Here is an 18,982-nt window from a genome sequence, read left to right on the forward strand (position 1 = left end):
TCATCCCAAAGTAAAATGACTATTGTTTCAGAACAGAAAGAGCAAGATGCAGGACAAAACCTGAATGGATATAAAACATTATAAATAGGGGCGCCTGGGTGGCACAGCGGTTAAGCGTCTGCCTTCAGCTCAGGGCGTGATCCCGGCGTTATGGGATCGAGTCCCACATCGGGCTCCTCTGCTATGAGCCTGCTTCTTCCTCTCCCACTCCCCCTGCTTGTGTTCCCTCTCTCGCTGGCTGTCTCTATCTCTGTCGAATAAATAAATAAAATCTTTAAAAAAAAAAAAAGTTTATGGGGCGCCTGGGTGGCACAGCGGTTAAGCGCCTGCCTTCGGCTCAGGGTGTGATCCCAGCGTTACCGGATCGAGCCCCACATCAGGCTCCTCCGCTGGGAGCCTGCTTCTTCCTCTCCCACTCCCCCTGCTTGTGTTCCCTCTCTCGCTGGCTGTATCTCTGTCAAATAAATAAATAAAATCTAAAAAAAAAATTAAATAAAAAAATTAAAAAAATAAAAGTTTATGAAAAAAAATTTTTTGTTGTGGTCAAAGCTGGCTAAGAGCTGATGCATTTATTTTCTAAGAGTTTTGAAAAGTGCTATAGTATCAAATATTGTTACTTGCACAAAACAAAAATTCGATCTTCTATTAAAATGACAAAACTTCCTTGAGTCATTGGTCTGCTCTTAATATTAAGAGGTTATAAGGGGCACCTGGGTGGTGCAGTCAGTTAAGTGTCCGCTCCTGGTTTTGGCTCAGGTCATGATCTCAGGGTTTTGAGATGGAGTCTCACACCAGGCTCCACGTGGAGTCTGCTTGAGATTCTCTCTCCCTCTCCCACTTGTGCTCTCTAAAATAAATAAATAAATCTTAAATGAGTAAAGGTTATAAAAGGTTTTTCTTTGCCTTCTGAGTAATCTCCCTAAAAGGCAAAAACTCTGTGTCTTACCAGAATTTCCTATGCTTGAAATTGACTTTATCATAGCTTGATTATTTAAAAAAAAAAAAAAAAAGTCGTCTCACTTTTGAAAGAGCAATGGTTCATCGTGTGCCTTCCTATGTTTACTTTAAATAAAATTTTTTGACACTTTGGTAAAATAGGTAGCCAAGTACTTCTTCTCACTGACCCATGACCCTATTTAACCAAATGTTCAAATCTCTAAATCTCCTTACAACTTCTGACATTCTGCCTTTTCAAAATCAAATCCTAAATGATATATTTTGCCCCTATGACTATCTTTGAAATTTCCCAAAGGGTTCCTGGGAATTCACAAAGAATTTCTTCTTTCACCTTATAAAGAGAGGTATTAAAAATAATTAGATTGGGGTGCCTCGGTGGCTCAAATGGTTAAACGTCTGCCTTCAGCACAGGTCATGATCCCAGGGTCCTGGGACTGAACCGTGCATGGGGCTCCCTGTTCAATGGGGAGTCTGCTTCTCCCTCTCCCCCCACTTGTGCTCTCTCTCAAATAAATAAATAAAATCTTTAAAAATAATAATAATAATTAGGTTACTTGATCAATGTTATGATTTGCATGGGAAGCACTGTCAAAATCAGAAGTGATGCTTACCCTCCCTAGGTTAAATCTATATGAGTAAAATATTATTTCTGAAGTTACATAAAATCTAGAAATTGATCAATACTCTCACCGTCCATGATATGTTTCTATTTATCAGGAGTCCTGGTGCTGCTTTGCCTAATATTAGATAACAATATTGTGTATAATCAGTGATAATTTCAGTTATGTGTATTTTTTTTTATGTTAACTTGGTCATATACAGTATATCTCAATACACTATATTCTACTAGATAGGCCAGTGTTTCTCAATCAGAATTCTCATCACTTACTTATGGAATTTTATTATACAAATGTTTAGGACTTATTCCAGACTTACTAAAATTTTTTACTTAATAATCTTGATATATTCTTTTTGTTGTTTTTGGTTCCCTTCCCACCCTGTTCCACCACCACCCCTTCCTAATCTTGATATATTCTTGATGTGCTCTAACTATATGTTTGATGGAACATGTGGCTCAGGATTATTATATATTTTATACACATAAATTAGATGTAATATCCATTCTTTAAAATAAGGTTAGGGGCGCCTGGGTGGCACAGCGGTTGAGCGTCTGCCTTCGGCTCAGGGCGTGATCCCGGCGTTATGGGATCGAGCCCCACATCAGGCTCTTCTGCTGTGAGCCTGCTTCTTCCTCTCCCACTCCCCCTGCTTGTGTTCCCTCTCTCACTGGCTGTCTCTATCTCTGTCAGATAAAAATAAAATAAAATCTTTAAAAAAATAAATAAATAAAATAAAATAAAATAAGGTTAATTATTATGCTTATATTTTATCTAAAACTTTTTTGAATTGACCAGACTTTGGTTTGCATGCCACAAAATAACCAAATTTCCTCATCATTTGCATTATATTTTATAACAAACTCTCATCAGATCTTTCACTTTTAAAATTATAAGTAGTGGGGCACCTGGCTGGCTCAGTTTGTAGAGCAGGTGACTCCTGATCTCAGGGTCATGAGTTTGAGCCCCACACTGGGCATGGAAATTACTTCATTTAAAAATTAATTAATTGGGGCGCCTGGGTGGCTCAGTCGTTAATCCTCTGCCTTGGGTCAGGGCGTGATCCCAGGGTTCTGGGATCGAGCCCCACATTGGGAGCCTGCTTCTTCCTCTCCCATTCCCCTGTGTTCCTTCTCTCGCTGGCTGTCTCTCTCTCTCTGTCAAATAAATAAATAAAAATCATAAAAATAAAATAAAAATTAATTAATTAACCAATTAATTTACATATCAAGAGTAAGTTAATCACCACCATTTTAAGTCTTTTGTCATCTACAGATAAATTTTTTTTTTTTATTCTGATGCTTCTCTGAAAGTGCTAGTAAATCAGCTATAAGCCACAGTGCTCATCTTCAACAAAAAAAGGACTATACCGGTACTCTTGGGCTTCCGATGGCATCACTTAAAGAACTTTGAGACTATACGAGTGAACTAAGTCAGGATTTCCAAGAAGCTAATGGAGAAGCAGATAGATTCGTAAGACTACTAACCCAAGATCTAACAGAATGAGAATTAACAGGACAGAATAAACTGATGAAGGATGATTACAAGTTTTATTTAAGATACTGTGATGCTTTAATGTTCCATTTTCTGGATATAAAGAACACTTTTCTTTTTTCTTTTACGTTATCTGTAACTCGTTAATGATTTAAAGCAGACTATGCTTTCGTAAACAGAAATAAAACATTTTTTTCTCCCTGACTCTTCCATCATTCAAAAACTTTTACTGTGTATTCTTATTTTCACAGCAATATAAGTATTTGCACAGGTTCAATAAGAATCTGTCCCCTAGGTGGAAACATTGGTTACGCAACCGAGGCTTTGACTGGAATGCCATATTTGAAAGCAGTGCTCATTTAATTTAATATGACCAGACAGTTTTAAGGAGCTATGGCTGACTTCATGAAGCCAGCACTCACAGTTCTCTTAGGAAAACTAGACTGGTACCTGGCCGAATTCCCAGCCTCACAGATGAAGTAAGCAAGATCACTTCCAGGCACGCCCAGGAACTCTAGGATATGTCTGAGAACTTCAAGAATTCACCAGAATCTATAGGTACTGCAAGTGAAACCTGATAGTGAATTCTTGACTTGGCTTCCTTGGCTTCAAGAGGTTTTTTTAAAAGTGAAATCCAGGGGCATCTGGGAGGTGCAGTCAGTTAAGCATCCAACTCTTGGTTTTGGCTTAGGTTGTGATGTCAGGGTCATGAGATCAAGCACTGTGTGGGCTCCTTGCTCAATATGAAGTCTGCTTGGGTTTCTCTCAAGGAAGGAGGGGAACTCTTTCTCTTTCTCAAATAAATAAATAAACCTTTAAAAAAAATGTGAAATCCAAAATAAACTATTGAGACTACACCAAAATAAAGTGCTTTTGCACAGCAAAGGAAACATCAACAAAACAAAAAAGGCAACCTACTGAATGGGAGAAGATATTTGCAAATCATTTATCTGATGAGGGATTAATATCCAAAATATATAACAAACTTGTACCAGTCAAAATGATAAGTATTAAAAAGACAAGAAACAACAAGTGTTGGCAAGGATGTGGGAAAAGAAGAATATCATGCACTATTTGTGGGAATGTAAACTGGTGCAACCATTGCGGAAAATACCATGGAGGTTCCCCAAAAAATTAAAAATAAAAATACCATATGATCCAGTAATTTCACTGCTGGGTATTTACCCAAAGAAAACAAAAGCATTAATGCGAAAAGATATATGCACCCTTATGTTTACTGCAGCATAATTTACAATAGCCAAAATATGGAAGCAACCCAAGTAACCCTCAATGGATGAAGATGTGGCATGCATGCGCGTACACACGCACACACACACACACACAAAATGGACTATTACTCTACCATAAAAAAAAATGAAATCTTGCTATCTTTGACAACATAGATGGACCTAGAGGGTATTACGCTAAATGAAAGAAGTCAGGCAAAGACACATACCATATGATTTTACTTATATGTGGAATCTAAAAAATAAATTTTAAAAACCAGACTATTAAATACAAAAAACAAGTTGGTGGTTGCCAAAGGGAAGGTGGGTGAGGGGACGGGAAAAAATGAAGGAGATTAAAAGGTACAAACTCCCACTTATAAAATAAATAAGTCACAGAGGTGATAAGTACAGCACAGGGAATATAGCCAATAATATTGTAGTAACACTGTAGTGACAGAGGATGACTACACTTATCATGACGGAATTGTCAAAATCACTATTTGGTGTACACCTGAAACTAAGATAACATGGCATGTCAATTATACTTCAACAATAATTTTTTTCAAGTCCAATCCAAGATTCCTTATAAAAATATTCAGCAAGGCAACTCACAAAGCCTATACCTACATAAATAATTGGGTCATATCTAATGATATCAACTTCACAATGACTCTTATTCTACCCTGTTAGGGACTGAATGTTTGTGTTCCCCAAAATTCTTATGTTGAAACCCTACCCCCACTATGTGACGGTATTAGGAGGTAAGGCCTTTGGGGAATAATTAGCCCTCCTTACATGAGGTCATGAGGGTGGAAAAAAAGGGGGGGGTGGGAGGGGCACCTAGGTGGCTCAGTCGTTAAGCGTCTGCCTTCGGCCCAGGGCGTGATCCCAGGGTCCTGGGATCAAGCCCCGCATCAGGCTCCCTGCTCTACTGGGAGCCTGCTTCTTCCTCTCCCACTCCCCCTGCTTGTGTTTGCTCTCTCGCTGTGTCTCTCTGTCAAATAAATAAAATCTTAAAAAAAAAAAAAAAGTGGGGGGGTGGGAGCATAAGGGTAGAGTCCTCACAAATGGGATTAGTACCCTTTTAAGAGCCAAGAGCTTATTTCCTCTCTCTTGCTATCCACCCTGTGAGGATACAGAGAGAGGTCAGTAGTCTGCCACCCAGAGAGGATCCTCACCAGAAACTGTCCATGCTGGCACCCTGATCTTGGGCTTCCAGCCTCCAGAACTGTGAGAAATAAATTTCTGTTGTTTATAAGCCATCCGGTCTATACTATTTTTGTTATAGCAAAAAGCTGTAAGCCTCAACTGATGAAAACATACCCCTAACAGTGAAAAATTTTGTTTTAAACAGGGGAACTGACCAAGTGCTCACAATCGTTCATTACTTATCCACTCATGTGGCTTGACCAAACTTAGTAAGACTCTTCTCGTTTCCCACAAGCCCCTAAACTTTGGCTTGCCCTAAGTTTAAGCAGGTAGATGCAGAACTACTTCCCTTAACAGGTCATTCCAAGTATCAGCTGACCACAGGGGAAAACATGATCATGTAACCTGCTTACCCCAACCCTCCTGACTCACCCCCGTACAAAGTTCCTGCTGGCCCTGCTTAGCCTTCTCTATAAAAGTTTTTTTGTGTTTGATTTTGAGATACTTGCAGATCTTTCAGTCAGAGCACTCTCCCTATTTTAATAATCATTTTGAATAGTCTCTCCTTATCTAAATCCAGACTGGTTTTTATTTAACAGTATTATGACAAACCACCTATTCGCAAACTCCAAAGCAACACTGACATTTATTTTCCTCTATTAAAAATGACTGGTATCATTTCCAAAACTGTAATAAGGCCCAGGTAAAATTAGGTACATACAGAAAGCACTGCATGTGAAATTACTGTAGAGTACCAGCAACCTAGCCTTCAGTTAGTCATTCACCTTTCTACTTTATAAAATGAAGAATTTGGCCCAGGTAATTGTTAATACCCCTTCTATCCTATTAATCTAATATGAATTTGGTAAAAAAGTTTAACTGAGACAGTGTTCTATGTAGTCAATACACAGAAATGAGGTGCTGCTGAACTGAGTGCTTCTCCAGCAGAAAAACAAGATTTTTTTCATGTCTATTTCTATAACTTCAAAAAGAGATTTCGGAAATAATTTCTGAAGATAAAGATACCAATGATCAAACCCACACTCATTTAAAAGTGCTTCATATATCCACACAATGGAGTATTATTCAGCCATAAAAAGGAAGGACATATTGATATGTGCTATAAACATGAACAAACCTTGAAAACATTATGCCAAGTGAAAGTCATACACAAATGGCCACGTATTGTATGATTCCATTTATATGAAATGTTCAGAACAGGCAAATCCATAGAGACAGGAAAGTAGACTAGTTGTTACCAAAGGCTGGGGGAAGGGGAAATGAAAAGTGACTGCTAAGGGGTACAGGATTTCTTTTTGGGGTGATGAAAATGTTCTGGAATTAGACAGTAGTGATGGCTGTACAACCCTGTGAATATACTAAAACCCACTGAACTGGACACTTTAAAACAGAGAACTTTATGGTATGTGAATTATATCTGTTTTTCTAAAAAACTGGGTTAAAAAAGTACTTGAGCATGTAATTATATTACCAATGCAACAGTTACATCCTAAAACCAGAAAATGCATTACATAGTCCACATTTCAAATTCAGTCTCAGATATAAACACACTGATTTATTTCTGATTAGTTTTCTCTATCTCATCTATGCTAAAAAAAAATTATAGTAGCTACAAATTTATACCACGTCTAATAAACAATTTGAGACAAAACACAAAATGAAGCTCCAAACAGACTGTATAAATGTCAAAAAAATTCACATCTTCTAATATTGCTTTAAATGTAAAATTTAGAATATTTAATATATGCAAAGCTCTGGTTCATGATGGTATATGAAGGGAAAAAAAATCTACTCTTGAAACACTTTATATCTAACAAAGAGCTGTTGTCTTCACTGGCATAAATCATGAAACTAACGAATAAAGACCATATAACAGTGTAGCTAAGAGTTCATGTTAATGAAGTGCCGATGTAGCTTTCTCAGACTTGCAAAATACAGAATCTTGAAAGTGGATATATGGATACACTTAAATTACACCTCCAATAAAGCTGGCCAATAATGAGAAAGACTCTCATACCTATATCCTGTACTTGATGCGATTTTGGTCTAAGTGATAAAGTGATGACTAACCAAGGCCATCAGAGAAAAATGGCTTCCTGGCCAAACAAACATAATTTGATAAAGGTACAGTTTTCCATTATCTGAATGACTACTTTCTTGAAAAACAGGACTGCTGCAAATCATATTCACCTCTGCACTTTTATTTTTACTGAGAATATAATCAATAACTTTAGGCCTAATGTCAATTTATAACTTAAAAATTCACTTAATAAATTTTTTTGCCAAAAAATATGATTTCACTTTGCATCCCCAATCTCCTGGCCCTTCCAAGCAAGATATCACAGAAATAAAAATTAGGAAGTTATGGGGCACCTGGGTGGCTCAGTCGTGTAAGTGTCTGCCTTCAGCTCAGGACATGATCCCAGGGTCCTGGAACCAAATCCCATGTCAGGCTCTCAGCTCAGCGGGGAGCATACTTCTCCCTCTCTCCTTCTGCTCCTTGTGTGTGTGCTCTCTCTCTCAAATAAATAAAATCTTTTATAAAAAAAAAAAAAAAATTAGCAAGTTACATTACAGCTAAGAGGATCATAGCACTGAAGTACCAATAATTTTCACAAAATAGAGCCCAGGCACATTTTAATATTTTCCTGTCTCACATCTGAATGTCCTGAACTATTTGTGAGGATAGTCACTGCCACAAATAACACAAGTTTGAGAAACCAAGCATATGCTAATAATATCAAATGACACTATTTTCCTTGTATTTATGATGAATTATATTTTAAATTAGTAATTTCAAGGGCAAATATCCAAATCTTAGGTTATCTGATCTACATATTTGACTTTATTTCAAAGTTATTCACATGGAGGTGTTCTATTCATTAAGACAAGCTCATTTTACAGAATATACATAAAAACTCTCATACAAAGAGTTAAACATGCAATGCAGGAATTCAGTATAACATGTTTTTTAAAGATTTTATTTATTTATTTGACAGAGATAGAGAGATAGAGACAGCCAGCGAGACAGGGAACACAAGCAGGGGGAGTGGGAGAGGAAGAAGCAGGCTTCCAGCAGAGGAGCCTGATGTGGGGCTCAATCCCAGAACGCTGGGATCACGCCCTGAGCCGAAGGCAGACGCTTAACGACTGCACCACCTGGGCGCCCCTGGAGAATTCAGTATAACATTTACCTATCCTGCAGGGAAAAGTCTATCAACTGAATAATTTTAACTGTTGTAATGAAATATTACAATAAAAATTTTTCTCAATTAAACAATGTTTTGAGAAAATTATTTTGCCCACACTTAACTCTTAAATAAGTAAGTATCACAATCAACTGTACTATTTATCCTCTAGCTTATTTATAATACTCACCTAAAACAGTGTTAAGGCTCCAATCCTTTAAGGTAAAATAAATTTTATTTTGTAGCCATTTTAGTTATATAAAATAAAACAATATATCAGAAGTGGGGTGCCTAGCTGGCTCAGATGATGGAGCATGTGACTCTTGATCTCTGGATCGTGAGTTTGAGCCCCACGTTGGGAGTAAAGATTACCTTAAAAAAACAAAAACTTAAAAAAATATATCAGAAGTTAAAGTACTTCGTGGAGCTTTCACTTTGGTTGCAGAAGAGTCAAAAAAGTTCAAAAACCACTGGCCTAAAACTATTGACTCCCTATAACAGTGCTTGACACTTAAATGTTTTACTAGTCTTTCCTGAGCATTAATATTTCTTTTAACTTAGCCATCTTACTATCAGCAACCATTTATTCAGGGTCTACTACTGACTATACACTATACTCTCCCTTTGCAAATATTATCTCCCATCAGTTCTCATAAAAATCTTGTAAGGTATTATCCCTATATAACAGAAGAGGATGCTAAAGCTAAGTAATTTTTCCAAGATTACATAACGTAATAGAAGATCTGAACTTGGTTTATCAATAAAGCCCGTACCTTCCTGTCATAGTGCCCCACTTTACAATCTTCCTTGAATATAAACCTGTAATGAAACTTCCATGATGAGATTGAATCTTCTCAAGAAAATTTACCCATGACCTAAACAGGTTACTGTGTTACTTGTTTTTCCGAGATGTTTAAATTTTAAGCTCACATTTATATACCCTCCACACAATCTTCTTTGATACTCAAAAAAGACAGTTATTTCTGATAGCTAAAGCACGTATACCCTCCACACATCTTTGATATTCAAAAGACAGTCATTTCTGGGGCGCCTAGGTGGCACAGCGGTTAAGCGTCTGCCTTCGGCTCAGGGCGTGATCCCAGCGTTATGGGATCGAGCTCCACATCAGGCTCCTCCATCAGGCTCCTCCGCTATGAGCCTGCTTCTTCCTCTCCCACTCCCCCTGCTTGTGTTTCCTCTCTCGCTGGCTGTCTCTATCTCTGTCGAATAAATAAATAAAATCTTTAAAAAAAAAAAAAAAGACAGTCATTTCTGATAGCCAAAGCACATACAACTGTATGGAAGAATACTTCAGTTCAGCAAATGGAAAAACCTCCAATTAAAGCAAAACAAAAAAGTCTCTGAGAAACCAAACCATGGGAAATTAGTTAGGCCTCATGATAACAATGAGCCGAAACCTTACACACAACCAACCAAATTATTCCCTAGCCAGACGAGCAAACCTAAACAAGTAAGTAGGAATGAAAGTAGCAAATTCAACTGCGTGAAATTATCATCAAATACCAATCACATTAATCAACCTCATGCTCAACGGGTCATTCAGTCCAGCTCTCTCCAAGTGTGTTGCTTGGATCAAAGGTTTAGCAGAATGTTAAAAGGATTTATGGAAAAAATACCAAGTTTGGGAAACAGTGAGTTAAACAAAACTAAAATTGGTCTACTTCACATTCTCTCAGAGCCCTTAACATGCTAATGTGAATTATGCGTCTCCAAAGGGATTCTTCATCCTCACACAAATAAGGTGTACAGAGTTAATTAAGTGACTTATCCAAGGTCACAACACAGATAGCTAACGGCAAACTCAGAATCAGAATCTAATTCTCCTGATTCCCACTTCAAAATTCATTCTACCTCCTAGAGATTCTATATTTGATATTAAAGAAAAAGCCTTTCCAAGGACCACTTCTACAAAACATAAGATGGAAAACACTAGTGGCTTGTCTGTACAGTACTTTCCACCATCCCACCAAAACTAATATACTTTTTTGAAAACTAAGTAGCAGAAAATGTTTATGAAACAACAAAACCTCCTCAACCTGAGACAAAGTATTTGCAGATTATACACATAATCGAATGCCAAAATTCGTATTCTTATAAAAATATTTCCTCTAGGAAATCAGAGATATAATCTTTTCTAATCAGTACCTGGATGGAACTAAAAGAATAGTAAGGAAGACAACCCAGATTGTTAGGGACATGCCTATTTTGCTCACCACTATAATATCAGAGCTTGATATACAAGAGGTATTCCAAACATATTTGCTGAAAGAATGAACAATAAATCCCTACCATTAATAAATTCCTACCAATAAATCCCTAGTATCCCTCTACCATTAATTAGCTGTAGGAGCTTGATCAAATTATAATCTCTCTGAATCTGAATATCCCCACTTGCAAATGAAGCTATTAGACCAGAATGATCAAGATCTCTTCTACCTGTAAGAATTTGTAAATCTTGGGGCGCCTGGGTGGCACAGCGGTTAAGCATCTGCCTTCGGCTCAGGGCGTGATCCCGGCGTTGTGGGATCGAGCCCCACATCAGGCTCTTCCACTATGAGCCTGCTTCTTCCTCTCCCACTCCCCCTGCTTGTGTTCCCTCTCTCACTGGCTGTCTCTATCTCTGTCAAATAAATAAATAAAATCTTTAAAAACAAAAAAAAAAAAAAAGAATTTGTAAATCTTATACAAATATCAAATTCCTAGCATTTGAAAATATGTCCACAATAAAAAATTACAACAAAAATAACATTAGCAAATCACTGATATTCATCATTTCATTTAATATGCCCATTGAACATGCAAATCAGATCAATATTACTACCTACATTTTACAGGTAAAGAAACTGAGGCCCAGAGAAACTGACTAGACCAGAATCACAAAGCAATTAAGTAGAGAAGCACAAACTTTGAACCCAAGATTTTAGTGTCAAAATCCCCAAATCTTTCCATTACACTTTGTCCTCCCATGGTAGGGATAGGGATGCAGCCCAGATGATGACAGCATTATTCCCTGGCCTTCAGATATTGATTTAACAGCACTACAGGACAAAAGGTCTCCCAAAGTCTCTTATCATCCCATCATCCCAATGTTAACTTCTCAATGTTAACAACTCTGTGGAAAAAAAAATTATTTTAATGGAACAAATTAATCACATTTTTCTCCTTAAGGGTCTAAGATTAACTACTGCCACTATTATAACAGAGAATGACATTATCGAAGAATGAAAAGAACCTAAAATATGAATAAAAATCTTTCACATCAAAATACCATTTTAGTTCAAATAATATGTACTCAGTCAAGTACTGTTAAATTCAAAGACCACCTTAAACCATTAGTATGCTACATTTAAAATGAGAGGTCTACTTACGCAAACTTTGCTATGAAAGATGAGGCAGTTTAAACTATTAACTCTTTAAGTCTTGTTACATAACACCATACTTCAAATTAATACTTCAAGTGCAACTTTTCGAAACTCCAGGAAGGAACAAACCCAACTCTAGGCTCAAATTTGGTGTTAAAATTTACAAATGGCATTTATCACACTCTTACCCTCCAAGAAACACAACTGGGAAACCAGAAGTATCCCAGGTTATGGACTTAGATTTCCTCAAGACTTTAACCAATCAGCTGACTCTCATAATTAACTCTACTAACTTTCTATCTAAAAAATGGACATATTCTTATGTCAAATACGTTCCTCACAGATATCGCAAAAAACCCTTTCGACAAAGAATATACTATAATGAAATAAACATACACTTATTAAACCTCTCAAGGACACAACACTGCATTAAATTATCTGCCAAGAAAATTAAGTGAGCACTATCTTTAAGGGGTTACATATGAAAATGGTTTGGAATATGCTTACAGTGAGTCATAATTATTAAGCATACGTAGATATAACATGCAAACGTAATAATCCTACAGAAGAGTAACTAAAGAAAAAAAATTCCTCCTCCTCCAAAAAAAAAAAAAAAAGTCAATCGCATTCATCCAAAACAAATATACACACACAGAAATGGCATATTGGGCTCATTTGTGCAAGATCTCGTGCCCCGTAAACTTTAGCAAGTTTTGGAAGCTTAACAAAAGTTTAGCTTGTTAAATTAAGAGTTAAAAATCTCCATAGACTCAAGAGGTCTTATACCTGAAAAGAATTTACCAAGAACACAAAAGAGAATTTTAACAAAACCAAAGCCAGAAAGCCACTGCAATCAATCCATACTTAAACGCCTCTGCTGGTAAATGCTCAAAAGCACCAGACTCATCACCACTTCAAAACTGGTAAGTTTGAGAAGAGCTGCTGAAATCTTGCGGGCCAATCAAAAACCTTAGTGAACTGTCACAAAATAAAAGTCACAGTGTATGTGACAGCTTTACAGGCCAATTCAAAAAACCACAGGGCCATCGAATATATGCGATTCTCCGAGCAAATTATCTAGGATAGCCCATGGTATTTACCAAAGTGCAAGCAGTCCCCAGGGGAGCGCAGCAAATGATAACTTAGGTCCCAGGACAGGCTCCTCTTCACACAAGGATGACTTTCCTACTTACTGCCAACTGTACACTTGCGTGCTCCGAAAATAGGGGCAAGTCCTGAATACCAGGGGTTACAAGGGCAACGTTTCTATTTTATTATGGGCTCAAGCTCAGAAGAATCCCAATGCTGAAACTCTCGACCTATAACCTCGGAGTCACTTTCCAACTGTGCTCTCACCCAGGATCATTATATCCCCAACGGAAGCCAATGATTAGTAGTAACAAGGCCTGGAAAAATAGTAAGAAGGCTCGAAAAGTTCACGTAAGAGACACGGAAAAGGTGGGGGCTTCGAGAGAGGAGACCAACCTTAAAGCATCTTGGGCTCAAACATTTTAAAAAACAAAATACATACAAAGACCCTTCACCCAGAGGACTCCTGGCAAAAACAGACACACGGACCCTCAGTCATTGCGACAGAATGGGGCTCCAGGGGTTCACCAAGACAAGCAGCCCGGATTGAGGCTCCGACTTGTCCAGGGAAGGTCCGGAACCCTGGGAAGGGGTCTGCATTGTGGCCAGGCGGAGCGCACAGCCCCTTCTCCCGGGCCCCTCTCTCTCTCCTTCCCCACGACCAGGCCTCTCCTGGCTCCTCTTCCCCCTTCTCCTCCCTCCCTCCCCCTCCCCCCAGTCACACACAAAACAAGGACACCTCCCCCCCAAATCCCACCAACTTTCGCGCCCCCCCTTCCCACCTCTCAGGAGCGCACAGAAACTGCAGGCCAGGAGGCTCCTCAGGACGGCCCCCATCTTCCCTTCTCGCGTTCTCTTCTCTCACCGGCGAGGGGCTGCCAGAAGAGGGGGAGGCGAGGAGCCGGGGCGGCCGCCGCAGCGGCAGGGCTGCACGCTCATGCTTCCCAGCTTTCCAGAGAGAGAAGAAAGAAAGGGGCACGTCAGGGCTCCGCGCGCGCCGCCGCCGCCGCCGCCCTCTCTACCGCGCCGCTCTGCCGGGGGCTCGCGCGACGCCAGCGTCTGCTTCCATCCCGCCGCCTCCTCCCCCGGCGCCCCGCTTCCCCCGCGCTGCTCCTCATTCAGCCTCTTCCTCTCACGCAGCGGCGCAGGGATACCGCGGTCCCGCCGCCGCCGCCACGGGTCGCCGCGAAGGTCTCCCTGCGCGCGGGCGAGCACCTCCCTCGGCACCGCCTCCCGTGCAGCTACGAAAGAAAGTGGGGGACCGCGCGCACGGCCTCTGCTTGGAGACCCCGGGAGATCCGCCAGGAAAGCAGAGGCGAGCTGGAGGGAAAAGGCCTCCCGCCGGCGCATTCCTATGGGATTCTTTCCTGGGCCGGCCGCTGAGGCCCTCCCCGCGGAGGGCGTGAAGCGACGTCGAACAACATCGGCCCGGCGTGGTCGGGACTACTTTCTGCGGCTCGGCCGGGCCGCCGCCTGCTCCGCTCTTTGTGCGGTCGCCGCCGGCCGAGCCAGGTGGAGGTCCGGGCACCCGCTGGCTGACACCTGGGCCGGGGATGGGGGAGGCGGCCGGCGGAGCTGCAGGCCGTGCGCGCGGAGCCGCGCGGGTGCCGACGCGGGGCGATGAGCTCAGTCTTCGGGCTTGGAAAGGGGCTTAAGCTTTTATCTTTTAGGGAAAATAAAGACGAATGCTGCCTACACCAGCTTTAAACGTGATACGGTGAAGGATGTTCAAACGCCAACTCAAAGCAGAGATTTTCCTTTTCTCCTGGCTTTGCAGAATTACAGACTGTCCCCAGAATTAGGTCCAACAAGGACTAAAGATTTTTAAACTGGCAGGTAAAATTCCAAGATAAATGCGTCAGCACCTAAGACAGAGCAAAGGGACAGTTGGTAAGGACTGTGTTTTGGATTTTACAAGTTGCGATTGTAGATGTGTTTGGCATTTTCGATTAGCTCTCAGCTTGAGGAGGAAAAGATTCACCAGAATCTCTGACTGGTTTTGCACAGCCTCTGCTGCTTTTGATGCACTGGGCTGCCAGGTGTAACAGCCCATACACCCCCCTGAAAAGAAGTGGCAGCTTCAGCCTAGGAAGAAACTCCAGCCAGAGTTAGCCCTAATGGAGCCGTCAGGTGCATTCTGTCCAGCTGTCACAGGCCCTTACCTGGAGCAGATGGGCGGGGATAGTGGAGCAACTCCCACAATGTTACTAATACCGCAGTCCCCCCTTATCTACAAGGGGGATGCCTCCAAGACCTCCAGTGGATGCCTGAAACCATGGGTAGTACCCAACCGTGTATATACTGTTTTTACCTAGGCATACATACTGAAGATGAAGTAAAATTTATAAATTAGGCACAGTAAGAGATTAACAACAATAACAATAAAATAGAACAATTACAACAATATATAATAGAAGTTATGTGACTGTGGTCTCTCAAACTATCTTATTGTACTGTACTCACACTTCTTGTGATGATGTGGAATGATGAAATGTCTCCATGAGAGATGAAGTAAGGTGAAATGATGGCGGCTTTGTGACTTAGCCTTAGGCTACAATTGATCTTTTGACAACAGTCAGAAGAATCCTGTACTTCCCAACTGTGGTTGACCTCGGGTAAATGAAACCGCAGAAAGCAAAACCTCAGATAAGGGGGCACTACCGTACCTCAGTGACATTGGAGTTCACTCAGTGCTTGCACACACATCATCCCATTGGATGCTCAAAGCTAGCCTAGAGTGAGGCAGGTTTTGTTACTTATTATCCTCATTGCACAGAGGAGAAAAATGAGGGGTTCAATGACTTGCCAAGGCCACTCAAGTCGTGAATAGCAGGACTCGAACCCAGACCAGGTTTTTCAACTTCAGATAATGCTTCTTCCAAGAAATGCGTGCTGAGCCAAGGTGATACATGTCTGTTAAAAGACAGAGGGCGGGGCGCCTGGGTGGCACAGCGGTTAAGCATCTGCCTTCGGCTCAGGGCGTGATCCCGGCGTTATGGGATCGAGCCCCACATCAGGCTCTTCCACTATGAGCCTGCTTCTTCCTCTCCCACTCCCCCTGCTTGTGTTCCCTCTCTCGCTGGCTGTCTCTATCTCTGTCGAATAAATAAATACAATCTTTAAAAAAAAAAAAAAAAAAAAGACAGAGGGCAGAAGTAGACAAATCACTTCCTCCTAAATTCACCTGAGAAAGTCTAACCACCACTGATTTAAACCACCTTCTTCCAAGAACCCTGTCAAGACTGCAAATTTTGTGACACCTGGGTGGCTCAGACAGTTAAGCATCTGCCTTTGGCTCAGGTCATGATCTCAGAGTCCTGGGATTGAGTCCTGTGTTGGGTTCCCTGCTCCATGGGAGTCTGCTTCTCCCTCTCCTCCCCACTCATGCTCTCTCTTGCCATCTCTGCCTCTCTCTCTCTCAAATAAACAAATAAAATCTTAAAAAAAAAATGCAAGTTTTGTCTTCTGGCCTCCTCAAAACAGATAACTGAGAGCCAGGTTTTTCGGCAACAGCCTAGAAAATATTACTGTGAAGCTAGTGAGGCTGTGGAGACACTGTGTTGTAATGGAGAAGAGAAGGCATGAGCTTTGGACTGAGACGGTGAAGATCCAAACCCCACCACAATTACAAGATGTGTGACTTTGGGCATGATATTTACATGCACTGCACCTCAGTTTTCTTGTTTGTAAAATGGGGATCATACCTCCTTCAGGCTTGTAGTAAGGATTTAATTAAATAATATGCATAAACTGCTCAATATATAATAGGTGCTCAATAAATGATCATATGCTTTCTCATCTTCTTCAAGGTGAACAGCGTCAAAATACCTTGGAATCCTTGGAAAATAAGGGAAGAGAGGGGGGAAAATCACATGCTCAAAATGCTTATTGCAGGATTATTTATAATTGGAGGTAGATCACTGTGAAGTTGATGAAAATTAACCTTTGGGACGTCTCACTTTCACAGGCCCCTTCCAAACCCTGGGAGGGGCCCTAACAATGTGTTCATGATTTGCAAAAGTAAGATAGTTTTGTATTCTTTTTCTGAAAGCATCTCTCAAAATTGCAAAAATTTCAAGTCCCACAAAACCCGGATCTGTTTCTATTTATAATAGAAAACCGAGTACAACCTAATCTCTTTAGGCTGTCAACCTAAGTAGGGAAATGAAGTATTTTACATTGTTAAAAATGATAGTTTAGATGATTTTGCAACAGTGTTGGAAAATGTTCACAGTTAAACTTAAACACATGAGAAAGTGAATGTACATTTTAGTTACAGCTATGTAAAATATAAATATATATAAACATATATATTTTTTTAATTTACCACATATTTGAGCAAAGACCAAAAGTAAATAATAAATGTGTTGAAAGAGATATTAATGAGATTTACTTTACTTTTCTGTTCTTAAATTTCCATTAATATATTCTATATTTTTTCCAATTTTTTAAAAGTACTTAAGTGAAAATCTACGGCTTAAGGTTAAACCCTAGCCTGCACATTGTTTTCACTAGTTAACAAATTTATTTTTGCATCTTTCAAGTGCCTATTAAAAATATTCAATACCAGTCACTGTGTTAAGTGCTGGGGATGCAAAGATGATATTAATCATGGTCCTTACCCTCAAGAAGCTTACAACTTAGTTTTGAAACACTGGTTGATAAAACAAATAATTAAAATGTTAAAATTGCTATGGCACAGGTGTTTAACATATCAATAAGGAACTCAAGGGTTCGTCTGCCTGAAGCATTTGCCCGCACAGTTTTAAAAAAGGAAAATAACCCTAGAGCTGAGGCTTGAAATTTAAGTCGGAGTTTGTCAGGCCAACAAGACTGACAAGGAATTCCAAGCAGAAGGGTAGCAGGTGCAAAGGCACTGAATTATTAGAGAGCTTGGCATGTTGGGGATTTGAAAGTAGATCCATATAGCTGAAGCATAGGGTGCTTTTAGAGAATGTCAGAAAATGAGGCAGACCATTAAGTAGATATCGGATAATAAAGAGTTTTTAAGTCATGCTTAGAAGTTGAGCTTTTAGCCTGTTCACAGTGTGGACATTGAAGCATTTCTGTCATGGTAGAGAATGGATTTGCATATTAAATAATTTTTCTGACCGCAATCAGAGATAGTAGAAGGGAGGCAAGGCAAAAAGTAGGAAGACCAAAGTGAAAATTATTTTTAGTCTGTGGAAGACATGGTCAGGACAGCAACCCCGGGGACTGAAAAGAGATCAATCACAGATTTGAGGAATATTGGGTGGAAACCGCAGGACTTGGTAACCTATCAGATGTGAATCGGGAGGGATAGAGACAGGAAGGGTGAGAGAAGTAGTCTGCGATGAAGTCCCTAGTTTCTAAGTTATGCACTCAGGTGAATGAGAGTCTCGTTTACTAAGAAAAGAAATGCATAAATAAGGAGGATTTCAAAAGAGGTGATGATCAGTTAAACAATGGGTCTTTTATATTGGTCCTGTCTATGAAACAGCCAGCTGCAGATAGCCAGTGCACAGCTTTGACAATGGGTCTTTTTTATTGGTCCTGTCTATGAAACAGCCAGCTGCAGATAGCCAGTGCACAGCTTTGACAATGGGTCTTTTTTATTGGTCCTGTCTATGAAACAGCCAGCTGCAGATAGCCAGTGCACAGCTTTGACAATGGGTCTTTTTTATTGGTCCTGTCTATGAAACAGCCAGCTGCAGATAGCCAGTGCACAGCTTTGACGTAGAAGTTGGGACTCAGGAGAGGAATGGAAAACAGCTGTTCGGTGATGATTGCGGAGCTTGCACACCACACAATCCTGGAACGTACTGTAGAATATTGAAGAGTGACTGAAGAGTTATTACCACAGTTTTCTGGAT

The 18,982-nt window shown here is 40.2% G+C and overlaps 1 protein-coding gene across 2 annotated transcripts in view; it reads right to left on the bottom strand.

The window, feature by feature from the left end:
• The window catches only part of LRP6 (LDL receptor related protein 6), a 171,286-nt gene extending 156,925 nt beyond the window's left edge, over positions 1–14,361 (bottom strand). For both annotated transcript variants that reach the window (XM_034644775.1, XM_034644776.1), the window contains exon 1: positions 13,910–14,361. In XM_034644775.1, the coding sequence (XP_034500666.1) occupies positions 13,910–13,964 (55 nt within the window). In that variant the 5' untranslated portion in view covers positions 13,965–14,361. The remainder of the gene's footprint in view (positions 1–13,909) is intronic.
• Between the last annotated feature and the right edge of the window lie 4,621 nt (positions 14,362–18,982).

The sequence above is a fragment of the Ailuropoda melanoleuca genome, chromosome 16 (genome assembly GCF_002007445.2).
Source record: "Ailuropoda melanoleuca isolate Jingjing chromosome 16, ASM200744v2, whole genome shotgun sequence".
In the NCBI taxonomy this organism is placed as follows: Eukaryota; Metazoa; Chordata; class Mammalia; order Carnivora; family Ursidae; genus Ailuropoda; species Ailuropoda melanoleuca.